At 48.4% G+C, this 18,259-nt stretch overlaps 1 protein-coding gene and 1 long non-coding RNA gene across 10 annotated transcripts in view; one reads left to right on the top strand and one right to left on the bottom strand.

The window, feature by feature from the left end:
- The window catches only part of LOC105476237 (kirre like nephrin family adhesion molecule 3), a 579,748-nt gene that overhangs the window by 429,479 nt on the left and 132,010 nt on the right, over positions 1-18,259 (top strand). For all 8 annotated transcript variants that reach the window (XM_011731960.2, XM_011731965.3, XM_011731964.3 and 5 more), the window contains one exon: positions 12,343-12,420. In XM_011731960.2, the coding sequence (XP_011730262.1) occupies positions 12,343-12,420 (78 nt within the window). The remainder of the gene's footprint in view (positions 1-12,342; positions 12,421-18,259) is intronic.
- The window catches only part of LOC105476236 (uncharacterized), a 227,226-nt gene that overhangs the window by 91,143 nt on the left and 117,824 nt on the right, over positions 1-18,259 (bottom strand). The window lies entirely within an intron of this gene.

The raw sequence follows: 18,259 nt of genomic DNA, 5'->3' as shown, positions 1-18,259 counted from the left end.
ACCTGCCCCAACTGTCCAAAGCTTTAAGCCAGAGTAGCATAGAACTTCCTACTCCCTGGGCTTCTTAGCTTAAGCCCCTTTCTTTTAAACCAGGCTCCCTCACTGTGTCCTCTGTCCAGAGAACTTTCTCCAGATGAACAAGAGGTATAAATTCTCCTGTAGCTCAGGCCCTGGGCCACCGGCCTCCTCCACATTGCCGTGACCACCCCCTGTGGACTGACAGAGCCTGAGTCAAGAACCCCAGTGGTTCATCTGGGTAAATAGGTCCCAGAGGCACACGGATCCCCACCTCCCATGTGCACCGAAAACCTTGTAAGCATGATTGTTCCTGAATAGACCCAGGAATTGCCAGTGTGGACCCAGGTATTTTCTGGTACCATTCCTTCCTATTCCAAGAAGTATTAAGCAGCTCATGAATAACCAAATGAATGGGTTGGCAGGAGTATGTAGGCAAGGGTGGAAGTGGTGCATAAACAGCATTTTCTCTTCAAGGGAGATTTAAGTCTAAGGAGCCATCTCAAGTCTGGAATTCCTTCCCATTCTCCAAATGCATGCACACATGTAAGCACACACTATCCCAACCACCCTCATCCTTTGCTCTGGTGGGCCTGCTAGGTCGGATAACCCCAAAAGCAGTCAGCTCTCTGGGGCTCAGCTATTGACGTGCAGGGTCTGTGCAGTCTGTGGCATGCCTATTAGCAATCTGCCTCCCACTGGGCTGGCCTCGTGGTAAATAAACTTTCATGTTCTGATTGAGTGATGGCTGGTGGCTCCGAATCACTCCCCTGGATCTGTTTGAGGTTGATTCCGTGCTCAAAGCCATCATGCTCTCCTTTGCCCCCTCACTGCTGAAAGGTTATCATTAAAGAGAAGAAAGGAGCTTTGATTTTTGTTGCTGGGCCACCAGCTTGGATCTGGGGCTCTGACGGAGGTGGGGGAGTTTGGTTTTACCCCAAGCGTTGTGGTCAAATCCCAGCCCTGCCATTAGCAGCGGGGTGATTTTGAGCAAGGGAGGTTGTGGCACCTCTCTGATCCTCAGTGTCCTCCATGAATGTTCAGGGTTAAAGAAGAACATGTACTTGCTTCTCCAACTGCAAAGATCTGCAGGTGTGTTAGTTGCCGATAATACTCAGTTAACCTGGTTTCCACATTCTGCAACCCATGTTCTAGTCCCTCAGAATGAGGCTCCTGGTCTGGGGCCTGTAAGGGGCTTCCATGGAGATTTCTGGAATGTGTGGAGTTTCCATAAAGTATCTTTGACAAGAGCAGAATGGGTAGAATCAGGAGCAGGATCCAGGCCACACCTGGCAGGCAGACAAAGCTTCCCCTGCAATCTTGACCTTAACCCTGTCCCAGCCATATCCCCCCAGCAAGAGGTCCCCCCGTGGATCCACTGCCACCCTGTGGTCTCTGTTATTCCTCTCCTGTCTTGACCTGAAGTGGGAGAGACTGCATTTGAGCTTTCTTGTTTTTGAAGACAAAAGAAACACTGGGCTAGGGCCTCCATCCAGCTATCTGGATAGCTAGATAAATAATTACTATATAAATAAATAAATGAAAATAAACAAAGAAAGCCTCCAATGAGCTTGAATTGCTGCCGTGCTGAGAGGTAACTGGCAGATTCAATTTAATTATAAGATACAGCGTCGTAATGGGGTGTGTAAGGCTCAAGGAGGATTTCAGTAATGGGAGGACAGCAGGGTTCCCCGCCTTTTCCTCTGGGTCCTCTCCTAACCCCACCACCTACTTTCCCTCCTTGCTGTGTGGGCTGGAGTGGGTGGGGGAAGCGGGTAGCTGCCTGGGCTTGGCTCTGCTGTTGGGGAGATGGCACCAGTTCCTCGTCCTCTGCTTCTCACTGGCCTCAGCTCCCAAGGTGGCCCAAGTTACAGTGCCCTAGAGGACAGTCCTCTCTGCGGAAACGTGTGGGAGAGGAGAGACAGCAGGGAGAGCTGGACAGCCCTCCCTCCTTCCACCCCAGTGAAGGTGCGCAGCATTCCTGGATGAACAGGACCCACCCCGCGAGGCAAGGCATGCCCACTGGACTGTGAACCAGGCAGCTGTGACTGTGTCTTGGCTGGGGGCAAGGACGTGCTGTCCGCTGGCCTCTCTCCCGTGCTGCTTTTCCACCCAGAATGTGGAGGGGGCATTCGCAGCCCACTGGACCTTAGCCCACCCTCTCCACCCCTAAAAACCCTGCACTCCCTACTCGCAGGACATTTTGTTCTCTCTCTGCCCTCTTCCCTTGTGCCAAATGAGAGCAGACATCTCCCCCGACCCCTACTCATTCAGCAGCATGTGAGGGGCCTGAGGGCAAGGGCTGGACCTTCCTGCCTGACTCCAGTGATCAATTATCTAAAGTCAGCGTGTGGCCCTTCTGGGACCCTCTCAATTAATCCTCTGTGTTCAGAGTTTTATGTGGGCCATAAATAGGTGACAAGAAGGTTTGTAAGCCCATCACTAAACAGCAGCCCCACCCCTGCTGCCCGCACACCAAGTAGGCAGGCACTCTCCACGCTTCCCCACTTCACCCCACCTCCCTGCCTCTCCAGTCCCTGAGAAATGAGCTCTCCAGGGGCCTCATGCCCACAGGGCTTCTCAGTGCTCCTGACCACCTGACAGTGATGCCGTGACTCCATCAGCAGCACTGCTGGGGGCTCCCCTCTTCCCACTGGGGTCTCTGCTGGTCAGCTGGGCTGTATGCATGACATTGGGACTGCATCCTGGAAGAAGGGCACAGCAGGCCTGGGCTCTGGCACCAAATGGGCCTGGGTTCTAATCCTGGGTCCTCCATTTCCCAGTTGTGTGACTTTAGGAAAATTGCTTGACTTCCCTGAGCCTCACCTGTGCAGCAAAGCTAATAATCCATACATTCGCCAATCTGTGCAAAGACTAATTTCACAAATCAATCCTGTATGTATAACCTCTTATTGGGTCTCTGGCTTTGCAAAATCTTGGCTTCAAAAGAACTGTAGGGGCTGGGGAAGGGAATACTTGGAGGCAGGCCGGGACTTTGCCTGCCTCCTTTTTGCCTTCAGTCTTGGTCTTTCGGGAACTCTTGGTCCTTCTAGAAATAAGGAAAACAGAGATGCCTTTCCCTGCGTGGCCTCCCGGCTATGACGGACTGAATGGACCAGGCTGAGCCTCCCCAGGGGTAGGACACACAGCTGTCAAGCATCTGGCCCCATTCAAACACTAGTCACCACTTCCAACTTGCTCTTAGGAAAAGTCTAACAGCCCTCAGGCATGTGGCTTTTGGCAGTTCCTGTTCCTCACAGGGTGAGTGGAAGACAGACTGGAGGACAAGAATGGCCTTCCCGATCCTGTTTCTCTGTTCCCCCACCTAGCAAGTAACTCACTGGGATTAGACACCTTAAGTCAGAAACGGGCTGAGGCATCCTTGTACATGGGATAAAACTGTTTGCCATAAAATTATTTAACCAACATTATTTAACATCCCTCACCCTCCACCCCTCTCACAAAGGGATTATACTGGAAGTCCAAAGAATCTCATTCATGATTAGCTTTACTAACCTCAGCACTTACTAGCTATGTGACCTTGGGGAAGTTATGTAACCTTTTGGATCCTCAGTTTCCTTTCTGTCAAATAGGAATAATAACAGCACTTACCTTATAGAGTTTTGATGAGGAATAAAGAAGGTAAGGCATGTAAAGTGCTTAGCCCAGAGACTAATGAAGCATAACAATCAGAACATGGGAGCTTTCATTGTGATGGTCAACTACATGAACTTGGTCCCAGGTGGGCAGACCCTTGGTGATGCTGGCCAAGGGAGAGGGGCAAGGCTGGGCTGCACCCAGCCTCCAAAGGGAGTAACCAGTGTCCCACTTTCGGTGTACGGAGGAGTGGGGTGAACTCTGCCAACCTTGGGTCCCATGTTGATGGCCAAGTGCCCCAGAGAAAGATGATGGCTGTGTTGGAATTCCAGGCCATTCATCAGTTGGGAGAAAGATCCCAGGCAGTGTCTGAGGGCAGGGGAGGAACCCAGCCCTCCAAGGAAAGAAAGATGACAAGAGCTAGGCAAGGTGTTGAAAACCCAGCCCAAAGGGCTGAGACTCCGAATTAGTTAGGAGTCAAATCTCACAGAGAATGGAGACAGAGCATGGCATGACGCACCAACAAGCACCAACATAGAGGCAGGTATATGGCAAGCCTCACCACTCACCAGCTGTGGGACTCAGGACAAACTCCTCACTCCTCTAAAATGTCAGTTTCTTGCAAAATAACAAGGAGAATAACATCTGTGATCATAAAGGTGTTGTGAGGGTGAAATAAGATGAGAAAAGTTAATGCCCATTGTGGCTCAGCAAATGTCTGCCATCTTTTTTCCCACCTGAGATGTACAGACTTAAGCCAGTAAGCAGAGATTTGAAGAAGCCAAAGGATAGATGACCACACAGGCATGTAGATTTCCTGCAGGCACACGGGATCTGAGACATAACAGCACAGATCATTCTAGACCCCACAACTGGTGGTGAGGAGTTGCTAATAATGCCTACCTTGGCCGCATGGGGGATGGAGCTGTGCCAGCCAAATAATGGCATGGCTGGAGCAGGCTGGAGAGGGCAGGGCTGGCAAAGGGTTACCCCAGTGTTACAGTGTTAAGCACTTCCACTGCCTACCAAGCTGTAAGGTGCTGATCGGCATGTGATCAGCAAGTGTGTGAGGGAAACTTGCTACCTGCGGGAGCTAGTGAGAGGGGCTGGTGGGTCACAACAACTTTTTGGAATTATCACAAATGACTGTCATCTCTTCCTAACTGACAATAACTTGACATGAAATGTTATAGAACTCATTATTTCAAAAACTTAATTTAAGACCACAGCTGTTTCAGATTCCTCTTATATGAATTTAATTGGTATGTAATAGCATAGTTAATTAAATACAAATCAATAGTTTAAAACAACTAATTGATACTTAATATGAATGGGGAAAAACTTGGTTCTAGTATAATTAACTCATATGAAATAAGCAATGAAGTAACAATTATGTCTTTACAACAACGTAAAGTTTATAGTTATTTAATAAACTTAGAATTAGCAAGCAATGAGATCCAAAAATTATAAAACAGGTATTATTGGGCTATTAAACATTTATCACTTGTCCTGGAGGTCCAGGGCCAGGCACTAGTCAGGATTAATATACCTTTGCTCCTCCACTCTTCAGGCCTCTTTATGATAGAGGTTGATCAGAAAATTATGATCTTTGCATGATACATGGGCATCATTATTGCCTGGGATGTGAGTAATTATGCTGAAAATAGGAGTAGGCAGAACCGATGCAGAAAGCAGTTATCACAGTCAAAGTGAAAACTTTCCAAACAGGAGACCCCAGGATTCTGCAATCAGCATGGCATTGCTGGGCAGAATGGCTACTGATGGCTGTTGATAGACAATAACCAATGAGAGAGACCACTGGTAGACACCCAAAACAAAGACGAAACTAGGGACAATCTCCAGCCTTCAAGGCCTTTTGCAAGGGCCTCCCACAGCCTGAAGCTCTCTTTTCCTCGCTGGGACTCCTGCAGTAAGAATTGCCATTCATGCAGAAATAACTTGTGTGCTGCCTCAAGACTTTCTTTACCAAATTATTACCTGTCTCTGACTTTTAGTTACCTTTTCACAAGTATATGTCTTGTATAGCCAACTGGATTATAGTATCTTTGGGCTAGAAAGTTTGCCTACTGTTTTTTTCTCTTGCACATAGTGCCTAGCACTTAGTGGCCTCTTTGTGAGTGTCTGTGCTTTGAACTTTATACCAGTCACATTAATATGTCCTGGTTCCAGAGGGGCAGGATTAATGCTTGTAGCAGAGTCTACCCATGGGATCCAACTGCTGTTTCCCCCAACAAAATGTTTACCCTCTGAGGTCAATGCAGCTGGTTAAAAATATTTCTTTAGCCTGGAACTCCTTCTCACATGATCATCCAAGTCCTCTTCACTTTAGAACCTTGTCACCTCGAACACAGGAAGTCCAGAAATGTACCATTATCACCTGTGACTTAATAGCCTTCCTTTGTCATCACCCTACTCTGATACAGACATCACTCTTTGTCCAATATGTCCAACAAAAGACACTGGCGTCATCCTTGCCCTCTTCCTCTGCTTCACCCACTCTGTCACTTAGCACCACTGTCTCTTCCTGGAATGTCTCTGATTCATCATTTCCTCTCCATTCCCAAGCCCTCTGGTCCCTTGGCGTCTCCCATGTGGCTGGTCTTCCTGACTGGCCTCACGTTTCCAGTCTATGTCACTGGTAGCTACATGCTAACCTGGGAAGTATGCCACCTAATAGTTCATTATGTCTCCGTGGAGAACTCACTCCACCTCTCTGCATCTCCACTTTCATATCCGAAAAAGGAAAAAAGGAGGGGGTAGAATTTGATGATCTCTAAACCACACTTTGGCATTTTGTTTCTACTTATTGAACTCACCCTTATTAGGTACTTCATTCTGGGCACTTCTGCCCATGTGTCAGCTCATTTGCTTTTCACATGAATCATGTGAGGAGGGTCTTACTATTAGAATCAATGTTTTATAGGTGAGGAAACTAAAGCTCAGAGAAGCCTGAGAGTTGCTCACTGGTAAGTGCTGCAGCACAGCTCCAGCCAGCTCTGTTAGTTCTGAAGCCTCCCCTGCCCCATGTGGCCTCCCTGTGAGTCCAACCAAGCCCAGCTGGTGTCTCCTCCAGATGATCTCAGGCACTGTCTGGGGAATGGGAGCTATTTTCTCAGCCCCTCCCCTGCTCTCTGTGTCAGCATGGCAGGGATGAATGCCAGGATAAAACTGAGGGTTCTTCCCTTGCTTTCTGATCTCTGGCCATCTTCAGAGAGCAGGAAGAAGCAGGAGAGGCAAGCCCACCATCTCCCACCTGGAATATGGCAGCAGTCTCCCAGCCGGCCTCCCTTCTCTGAGCTCATCTCCTCCCATCCATCATCTGCACCAGTGCTGAAGGGATCTTTATGAAATGCAAGTCTCACCCGTCTTTCCCCTGCCTAGCATTCTGCGTGGCTCCCCACCTCCTTTAAGAGAGAGCACAAACTCCTGGGTGAGGCTCATTGGCTGCTCCAGGATCTGGTCCCTGGCTAGATCTCCTGCCTCATCTTTTTCCTTCTGCTGCAGCCACACCAAACTGCCTGCCAATAATACTCTGTTTCTTGTTTGATAGGCTTCCCGGGATGTGCTCAAGTCTACTAGCTTTAGGTGGGAAGAGGTTAGTCTTTAGCAAGCACACCTGAACTATTATGACTGGGCAAGTTGGGGACAGGACAGGAAGGCCTCCCACAAGCAGCCATCCAGATGCACTTGATGGCCTCAGAAATGGTGCGGTAGCAGAGGCTGGTGCCTGTCCGTTGTCACTGGCTCCATCTGCAGTTACTTGAGGGTACATTAGTGTCTGAACAGAGCAACCGGGCAACCAGCAACTGCTGTCCTGGCCAACACGGTCCTCACCCTGGAAGCAGGAACACTAATGGCATTCCAGCTTGCCACTGGGTGCCGGGCGTGAGACACGTAACCAGCCTTCTCTCCCCACCTTCCCTCTTTCCTGTCTCTTGTAGCCGCCACCCCCATCAGATCTTACCCACCCTGGTAGCCGCTCCCCAGTCACCTGGGGTCTCCTTAGCAGGGTGTGATGCTGCTCCCCGAAGGCAGCTTTGTGCCCTAGGGGGTGGGTTCCAGAGAACCATGGCCAGTGGAAATTGCGAGGCCTCAGAGAAGACCCACTCCACCCTGTCCTGTCTGTATTCATTTGCTAGGGCTGCTGTTACAAAGCACCACCAGCTGTGGGGCTTAAACAACAGAAATGTATTGTCCCACAGTTCTGGAGCCTAGAGGTCCAAAGTCAGTAGAGTTGGTTCCTTCTGAGGGCTGGGAGGGAAGGATCTGTCCCAGGCACCCTCTTTGGCTTGCAGATGGCTGTCTTCAAGTTTATATGGCGTGTCCCTGTATATGTGCCTATCCCTAGATTTTCCTCTTCATAAGGACATCAGTCATAGGATAAAGGTCCATCCTAATGACCTCATTATAACATGATCACCTCTACAAAGTTCCTGTCTCCAAATAAGGGCACACTCTGAGGGACTGGGATTAGGACTTCGATGTATGAATTTGGTGCAGGAGGGGAACGCAGAACTAGGTTATTAGGAGAGTGAGGAATTCCACCCATAGCACCATCTCAGCCCACACCACTGATCTGTGCTCTAGTCTCTGGTTTGTCTTGATTTGCAGCATCTGCAGCCCTGTGACCCTGTACTTTACCCTAAGAACCAAGCCAGAAATCAGCCGTGGGTTCCAGCATGGGCACTATTGCTACTAGTGCATTGGCCTTAAACTGTCACTTTACTTCTGAGCCTCAATTTGTGAAACCAAAATGGAGAAAATAATTTCTGACTTGCCTATGTCACAGAACTACTTACTGTGAGCATCTAAAAAGAACGGGAATATGACAGCATCATTAAAAAATAAGTATCCCACAAATATGAAATAATACCACTGTATCACTACATTATTAGTAAGAATGAAGAAATTCTAAGGCTAGAAAACATCCCATCTGCACCTTCTGAAATGGAAGAAAACCCATCCCATTTAAAAAGCCATCCCCTTTTATTCCTCCCAGGAGGAAATCCCACTATGTTCTCTAGGCTTCTCTTTCTTTAAGCTACAAGTTTCATTCACTCTACAACCAACCTCCACTAACCTAAAAACATTGTATTACAGTGAAGCCCACTTATTTCCATTCTGACCTGAGTCAAAGGGAACACTTCGCTGCCCCTTATTTTGTAACCAGCCCTTTCATTAAGTCAGCAGACTTTTCCTGAGCAAGTGCCATGTGTCAGGCACTGTGCTTGGTCCTACGGGCTCAGAGCAGGAGAAGGCACAGTCCTAACACTTCTGTTGCTTAGAGGCCAGAGACCAGGACTTCCCAAGGGCGCAACCTTCTCTTCTCCCTAAGAAACATGCCCTGCTCCAATCCATGTTTCCTTGCACAGGCAGTATTCCTAAACCTTCCTCGTTCCTGGGACAGTGCCCTCCACTACCCCATCTGCAGGTGACTGTGGACTTCTTTGTCCTTTTAAGCCAGGACCAACTCCTTTCATGGTAATTATTTTTCCATAGCCACTTTTAGAGTATCTGGGTGGTTCTGCCACTGATAAAGCCAAAGACAGCACCCCTAAAGCCTACTTGGAAAAGACCCCATCATCTTACAGTTCCAAAATGGGCATCTGTGATCTGACTCTCCCATTCATCTCCATGCTATGGGATAAGGAAGGTGACAGTCTGATGGTGGCTGGTCTACCTCAAAAAGAGAGATTCCTGTTCTTTCTGTCATGTTCTATCATCTCTCTCCTAATAACCTAGTTTGGCTTGGTGGAGTCTCCCCAAGCCAAAGCAATTGCCTCCAGCTTCCTCCTGGTTCTCTCTATTGTTAGTACCTTGGACAATATTCACCTCTCCACTTGGGTTTCCAGCCTCTCCTCCCTTCCCCCACTTCACTCCCTGCTGGCACACTTCCTCATGTGAACCAAATGACTTCTAATTTACCTCTGCAAATCTCTCCAAAGGACATCCCAGATTTTCATATATGGACAACTAATTCTCACTTCACTCATCCTCCAACCTGCTCGTTCTTGCAAAGATCCCAGTAGCTTCTCCCCACTTCTCTACAAAGTCTCAGTCAGAGAGCCCTCGCACTTAATAAATTTCTGCAGTGTGCTTATTAGCGCCTTGTAATGTAGCAGCCTAAATAATTAAGACTAACCCACACGTGTCAAATTAAATGAGCCAAATACATTGAGAAATTGCCTCATTCTCAGTTTCTTTTATTAATCAGGTTTTTTAAAACTTCTTTTCCTGCTCATTTGTAAAAATCAAACATAGTCAGTGAGACTCTTAGTTATTATATCATAACCGCTTGTCCACACAGCCTCTCCTCAAGCAGTTGCCCTGGGGGGTGTCCTAGTATGTGGCATAGGAGAGATTGAGTTCTCTACCCAACTGAGATAATCCAGATTCAACAGATTGCTCACACTCTCTAAATCTGTAGAAGAATTGTTCGCCTTTCCATTTGCCTGAGCGTTCAGTGACAGTCCAGTAGACCAGCTGGAGCATTGGCCTAAATCCGTCCAGCATCTTCTGCCCTTCCTACTCAGTGCTCCCCTGCCTCCCTCCCAGGCTCCTGGATTGAGTTGGGGCTTAGTCCAGGAGCCCAAACTCCTTTTCTTATTAGGAGCCATTGCTGATGTGCTTTAGATGGGCATAAGAAGTCAATGGCAAAAATATAATGGGAATCATCAGCAATTGTATCATTCTAATGATGAACAATGTGTGTGCAATTATAATGGGCTGGTTAACTCTGCCTGTCATCAGCGTGTTGAGGTTTCAATACAGTCTCCCTCAAGAGGCTATTGTTCCAGGGGGCTCAGCACCTCCTCGCAGCTTGTACTTCCGCTGGCCCCCTCCTGGCAGGCTGCATTCCTGCCTCTTGAAGGTGGTTGTCAGAAAGAATCCACAAATATAGTAAGTAAACATCAAAGGGGCTTTGATCCATGAGGCCCGCGACAGAGCAGGAGCCCCTGAAGAAAGGGCCAAGGCCTTGAATGAGGGAACTTAACATCCTCAATTTGGGCGCCTAAGATGTAAGGCCGTTTGAAGTGAGGGCGGTTTGGCTGAGCCTTCAGACGCCAGTGTGGAGGGGAAGGAAGAGAAGTGAGTGCCTTTGGAAACGGTGCCCTCAGATCTGCTTCTCTGCTCTTTACTGATAGTCAATAAACCCCTTTAAAGAATCAGGAGATCAAAGCCTGCGACCTCCCTGGGCCATGGCGTTCTGTCACCTCCTGCCATGCTTTGTTTTTCTCTAGGGCAGGAGCCCCTGAGCTTGACTTATCTGTGTCTCATGGGCCCTGCACTCCCTTTCATCCTGCTATGCTTAGCGGGTGGACCTGGGCTGCAGATGGTGGATGGAGAAGGAGAAAGAGGAATGACCCGCTCTGTCTAACCTCTCGAGCCTGGACACTGACTGGCTGGGTTCAGGGAGACACTCGGTGTTGTGGGAAAAGGTGCTGTGATGCATCACTCATTGGGACCCTCTTTCTCTGAGAAACCAAAGGAAGGAGCAGGCAGGAGCCCAGAAATCCTGGCAAGGGCCGGGTAGAGCTGCAATCACATTCCCTCTTCTAGAAACCAAATTCCCTATCTATTTACCAAGTTTGTGGCAGCTGTCACATTTGTATGACTTGTATGCTACAAGGTGGGGTGGAGGTCTAATACAATCATGGGAAGTCATTTAACATGGTTGAACCTCAGTGTTCCCGTCTGCGTAATATCAGTTGCAGTGGCCCACCTGCCCACCTCAGGGGGTTGTTTGGGGGTAGAGGGGGTCAAAAAAATGAGTGGGCCATTGCTTCAGAACCCATAAAGTGCTTAAGACAAATCAGGATAAAAGCACAAATACCAGAGAGGAAAGCTTGCCTTCTTGTAAGGCAGATGGACTCCAATTTAATGCTCACACACACAATGGACACTATTTACAAAATACTGCACAAATTTAAAAAATTGTCTCTTGCATCTGCTACCTGGAATTGTTATTCCATCTTGTTTTTCCAACTGGGTCAAAGCCCTGTGGAGTCTGTGTCTCTCAGCTATCTCGACCCCTGTGCTCTAAGTCTACACTTCATAAGTGCTTGATGATGGTGCTAAATTGGGCCTTGATATGGGAAGGCACAGGAATCTCTAACACCAGAAATGCATCCTCTCTAAAAGGTAGAAAGAGTTCTTCTGCCTATACCTTAACTTCTCTGTCACCTCACTGCCCTAAACTCACACGATCACTTCTTCATCCTCCTGAGTCACCCACTGTGTCTGCTTGCACTGTTTCATCCTAGACACCACTGGGTAGATTTTGCATCATCCCTGGCAGGTCTGGCCACAGTCCCAAGTTGATCTGAGCATAGTCCCCAAGCCTGAGATACAAAGGGCCTCAAAAACCCAGAGTTATGGTTATGAGCATGGACTCAGAGCCAGACTGCCTAGGTTCAAAGCTCTTGCTTTACCACCTGCTAGCTCTTTCATCCAATGCCACTAACTTCATATATCTGTAAATGGGGATGATAGAAAATGGGGAAACAGGGTTGTTATGAAAAATCAAAATGAAGAATTGCTGGCTTAAAATTATGCCCGCAACCTAATAAGTTCCATATAAATGTTGGCTAAACAAAAAAGTACCTCTGTTTGTAAGAGCAACAAGCTCCACAGGCCCCTGCAGAGGGGCATCTCCTAATGCCTGACCTGTTCCCATTCCCAACTCACCCACCTGTTCTTCTCTTCCAGAGCTGGGCCTCCAGAAGAGAGGATGCTGTCTGGTGCTGGGCTACATGGCCAAGGACAAGTTTCGGAGAATGAATGAAGGTCAGTAAGAACCTCCCCATCGTCCTGGGGGTAATCTGGAGGGAGGAAGTTATCCCCTACAGCCACAGGACAGAGGAACCAGGAATAAGAACCTGGGACCTCTCTGAAGGGGACAGTGGGAAGACCAGTTTTGTTTCCATGAAGCCATTTGTTCAATAATGTGGGGAAGCATAGTGAATGCCTAAAACACAGAATGCTTATTCAGGAGCATTTTCTTTATGCAATCTTCCCTTCTCCCTTTGTGTCCCCTACTTCTCTTCCTCTCTCTTTCCTACCATTTCTTCCTCACCCCACCCCACAGCCAGCCCAATTAAATCTGCTCCTATTCTCATTTCTAATCCGGACCTCTCTACCTGCCTCCTCCATCACTCATGTTTCTTGAATGCCTGTTGAATAAACAGCACTATACAGGCACTTAGGAGAATACTAAAGAAGAATAAGGCAATGTCTTTACTCCCAAAGAACTTACCCTTGGAAACCTGCCCCTTTTCCCAACTCCGCTGACCCTACTTCTCACTCTTACTCACAGGCCATTCTGTCTTCCTCTTGCACTGGCTTCACTGGGTCACTGAAGGCTTGAGAAACGTATTGACATTGGCATGGAGGCTGGGAGAAGGAGTGCTGTCACTTACGGGTCTGCTGTAATAAAGAACCAATCCTTTCCATCCCTAGCCATCTGTCTCCATGCAGCTAATAACCCTTTCCATCAGATGCCACAGGCTGTTTGTCAGGATTCAAAAGTAGATAAACAATGGCTGGGGATGCCATTTATTCATTAAAGTCAGACAAATGAAGCCTTGGATCCCACCAGCCATGCTTGCCATGAGCTGGACCCCTCCCCTTCCAGGGCCCGGGGCCCATGTCTCCTCATTCCCCCTTCCAGTGTGAAGGAGGCAGCTCCTTTCTACCATCTCTACCCCCAGAGCATGACCATAGCATGGTCTCAGTGCCCTCTTTCCAAGCTCCTCAGCTGTCTCTCCTCCCAACCCCGACCACGACACCCACATCCCCATGCGTTCCCCATGCCTGAGACTTTGCCAGCTCTGGGGCCTGTTTCCAGCACCCATCATGGTGACAATCTGACAAGAGTTAGGCCAACACAATTAAGCACAGGAAGTGATCACCTTCCCCATTTGCTGCCTGCCTGAAAGAAGCCAACAGCATCAAAAAGCTACTTCCCATTTGTAGGAACTCCATGACTGAGTACAGCCAGAGTTGGGGGCCGCATTTTCTGTGTCCTGCCAGTCAGTTGCCTTTACTGACTTTTCTCTTTCTCAGCCTCCCCTTCCCTCCCCAACACCACTGCCTTGACAAGACTGCTGGGCAGTCACTTCTAATTTGTGGGAACTGACAGCGTGCCTCTGTCCGTGGTGCTGAATAGACATGTTCTCTTGCTGGCAAAGCTCATTAGAGAAACTCCAAAGAGGTTTGTAGGGATTGGGGAAGCCAAAAAAGTCAGGAGCTGGGCTGGATTTGAAACCCAAAGCTCCAGGTGTCTGACCTCAGCTTCTGGATTGCTGAGGAGATGAGGGGTTGGGATGCAAGCTGAGCCAACGTGTGTGATGAGTTAGAAATCTCAACTAACAACTCAGACAGGTAGGAGGAGGGTGAGGCAGTGGGGCAGAGGAGAGACACACAGGTGGGTCAGCTTTGGCTCTGGAGGGCTGGAAGGCAGAGGTGAAGGAGAGGGAGGGCCCTGGAGGGAGGAGGCTCCTCTGCTTCCACTCCAGCCAGCCTTGCTACCCTAAGGACCACATTATACGTTTCTCTCCCTCTAAAGCTCATGCACCCAAACTCCAGCACGTCTGCAAATAAGAAAGAGCACCAGAAAGCATATGAAGCTGTTTTATATTTATAATTATCTCATACCAATACTCAAAATAATTATAATTTCCACATATTAATAATTAAAATGGAATAGCAGCCATGACATAGATCAAGAAATAGAAATCTCTGTCCATGCTACACAACACACCTTGGTATAAATTGAACAATTGGTATAATAGTGAAAAACAATTATTTTTCTCCCAGTTGCTAGGATTAGTGAGATATTAGAACAATTAGCTTCTTCTTCCCTTAAAGATAAGTTGGTGATCATTATATTTCCCATTTAGAATAAATATAAAAGACCTACTTGTGCTGTATTAAAGCATATTTGTTCTGTTTAACAGTATCTAATAGGGTGCCTGTCACCCAGGGAGAAGTGCTTCCCTATTTTATTTGTTTTCCTGTTAATTTGGTGTCCTTTTATTTTCTTCTCTCTCCACTCCTCCCTCCTCACTACATTCCAAAAAATAACAGCTTGAGAAGGAGCGAGAGGAAAATAATGAATGAACAGGAGCTTTATAGATCTGGGGTTTATCATAAGTTAGAGTAATCGCAATTGGTGCCATTAAACTACACAAAGCAATAAAAAGAAAATGCTATTCAAAGATCATTTAAGGAGGCATGTGATAGTCAATGAAAGGTTTGCTCTATTTGGGAGTGCTTAATAGCTTCGTGGATAGAATCTGCAGTCTTTGCAGGAATGGAGGTGGTTGGTAATATATGGAGAGTGTATGTGTGGGTGTGCGTGTGTATTCTCTACTGTGTGAACTCAACACAACTGAGCCATCAAAAGGAGATATGAGCAAAAATCAACAAAGGGCAGGCAAGAAAGGAGGAAATGAAGACAGACTAGCCATAACAATATCACATTTGTTTGAGATCATTGTCTTCCTGTGATTAAGCACATGTGCTTTATATAGGAACTGCTGATGAGTGATCATTCAGTTATTCATCAAACATTTATTGAATACCATAAAAATAATACCAATTTCTCACAAGTGCCAGACATTGTTCTAAGCACTGGAGCTATAAAAGTAAGACACAAGCCAGGCACAATGGCCCATGCCTGTAATCCCAGCACTCTGAGAGGCCGAGGCAGGCAGATCACTTGAGGTCAGGAGTTCAAGACCAGCCTGGCCAACATGGTGAAATCCCGTCTCTACTAAAAACACACACACACACACACAAATCAGCCAGGCATGGTGGTGCACACCTGTAGTCCCAGTTACTCAGGAAGCTGAGGCAGGAGAATTGCTTGAACACAGGAGGCAGAGGCCACAGTGAGCCAAGATCCTGCCTTTGCACCCCAGCCTGGGTAACAGAGTGAGGCTCCATCTAAAAAAAATAGAAGAAGTACAGTACGACACATTTCCTGCCCTCAAAGAGCTCACAGTAAAAATACATCTCAGTGTGTGTCACCTCCACAAAGAGATCCTGCCTTCCACCTACCTAAATTACACAGACACCCCTCTCCCTGCACCCTGTGCTCATCACAACAGCCAGTGAGCATATCAAGTGGCAGCTATTATGATGTGTGATTATTTGTTGGACTGCTTCCCCATGTGCTGTCAGTCTCACCTAGAGAATCAGCTGGAGGAGGGCAAAGACTCCTGTTCCTTCCTCTCCTCTCCCTGGGCCTTCGCCCAGTGTCTTGTACACAGGGAGTAGTCGCTCAACTTTCATTTAGGTAATTAACTAGGGCCCTGAGTGACAATGGAGGAATGTACAAAGTCCCCCGCAGGTGTCAGGTAGGTCTTGAAAAGGAGCACCTCAGACAGAGCAGACAAATGTGGAACACTCCACAAAACGGTCTCCCTGTTCTAGGTGATTCCTAGAGTCTACCTTGGTGCTCACTCTCAGGCTTTCTTCCAGTTCCAGTGCTACAGCCCCTTCCTGGGAGGCAGGGTCCAGGCAAGCCACGGAAGGAGGGCTGGGTGGGGAGGCCTTCCCCAGGGGCAGTTACCCTTCTTTCTGTACCAGCTCTCCTTCCTAACCCCACCTACTGCCAGCCCATGCTCTTAGGGAATCTTTAAGCAGATCCGGCCTGCTCTCACTGGTTCCTCAGTCACATCTCCAACACACACATGAGCATGCACACACACATGCACACACCTGCATGCACATGCATACATGCACACATGCATGCACACGCATGCACACACCTGCACACATGTATACACATGCACATATACACCCACATGTGTGCACACATGAACACACCCTTCACCTCCCCTTACTGGCCCTCCCCCTTTATGATGTTTCCCTCCTGGAGATCCAGACCACTCACCTTCTCAAAGCACATGGCTTCCCCAGACCTGATCCTATTCCCAGGCCAAGTAGAAAGCTGTCACATGTATCAGGAAAGGGGCTCTGCCTGTCTCAGAGAGCTCAGAGGTCCTCTGTTAGAACTGTCAACAACCCCAGAGATAACAGTGCAACCCAATAACTCAGCATGGCCCAAGAGCATGCAGCAACTTGCCCAGGGCCCATGGGAAGTGGCTGGAAAAGCCAGGACCACAGCCCAGGGCTCCAGGCACCCAGGGGTCTTAGAATTCAGGAAGAGGAGGCTGAGGCCATGAGCAGAGGGGAAGCCTCTAACACTTTAGCTTGGTTTCATTTTTCAGGGTGGTTGGAAAGAGAGAAAGTGGCAAGGCAGGGAGAAGAGAGGGCAGAACACAGGGAAAACTTGAGTTGACATGCAGAAGATCAGGGAAGACCTGGAGTGAGGGACACAAACAGAGAAGGCCATTCCTAGGGAACCCGAAAAGCTGGCAGGCCACAGGAGTCCTGAGAAGGGAAATGAGGAAGAGGATGTTTAAAGGAGGGAAGAAGCAGAGGCACCCAAGTTTTGACCTTCCCTCCAGCCATCCCCCTGGGGCCAAGGGGGGCCTGCACAGGAGGGTTCTACTCCCTCACACTGGTGCCCTCTCGGGCTGCCCATCAGGGTGGGTGTCGGTTTCCCTGGACTTTCAGCATTGCAATGATGGCTGCTTCAAGAGAGCAAAGGAGAGCAGAAATGCCTCTGGGCGCTGTCCCTTTCATCTTTCAGGGCGAAACACTTGTGAGTGATTAGCAAAGGCAGCTTCTGCTTGCTGGAGACCTCTAGCCCTCTGTGGGAAGAACTGGCGCACCCAGGAAGGGGAAGGCTGGTTCCATAAATAACTAGCAGCCTCTTGTATGGCCCACAGCTCCTGAACAGCACCATGGTCCCAGTCCAGGCTCTGTGTGCAAATGCCCCTCGCCAGCAGCACCTGTCCTCACCTCCAAGCCTTACAGGGGAGTCAGAGCCCTGGGAGGTTGGGAATCTGGCTTCTTCTGACAGCTCTAAAATTCTTTATGATGGCGTGAGAGCCTGTTCTTTCTGCACCCTTATACACTAACTTAAAAAAAATGAGTCTAAAGCATCTACTGTTTCCTGCCTATAGAAAGAGAGGTGCCTCTCAGCTGGGATGTGTAGTGGGAGGAGCACCTAAGAGTGAGGAGCAGGCTGTGTGAGCTTGGACAAGTCCCTAGACACTCAGATCTCAACCTTCTCATATGCAAAATGGAATCATGTTGCATAAGATGACCTGTATGTCTTTAAAATGTGATGATTCAAAAATCTATCTTGGCTCTCAACACCCAGCCCACACCCTGTTCTCACAGCCCATCCCATAATTTTAAATGTCTTGGTCACCAAAGGAACCAGTAGAAAAAAGTCAATGGACTGGCTTTCCTTGGGAGCCTCTGAAGGTGGATCCGTGTTTCTTTCTCCCATCTGTCATTAAGGGTGAACTCAGGTCATATCAGCTGTACGCTGGGTGGCAGGGCAAGAGTCTGGCAGGCCTGCGGGATAAGCTGTGCTTTTTTCAGGGCAGAGGGGAAGCAGGAGGCCAGGGTCCTTGGCCTGGGGACCAGACCCAGCGGTGAGCGGGCTTCCCTGCTGCCGGCAGCTCTTCTCACTCTGTTGCAGCCGTACAGTCTGGCTCACGCTAAGGGCCGCAGTCATTTTCCTGAGCCCATTCCTCCACTG

This window comes from Macaca nemestrina, chromosome 12, assembly GCF_043159975.1.
Source record: "Macaca nemestrina isolate mMacNem1 chromosome 12, mMacNem.hap1, whole genome shotgun sequence".
In the NCBI taxonomy this organism is placed as follows: Eukaryota; Metazoa; Chordata; class Mammalia; order Primates; family Cercopithecidae; genus Macaca; species Macaca nemestrina.
Note: the sequence above shows the minus strand (reverse complement) of the source record. Positions and strands in the feature narration are given on the sequence as shown.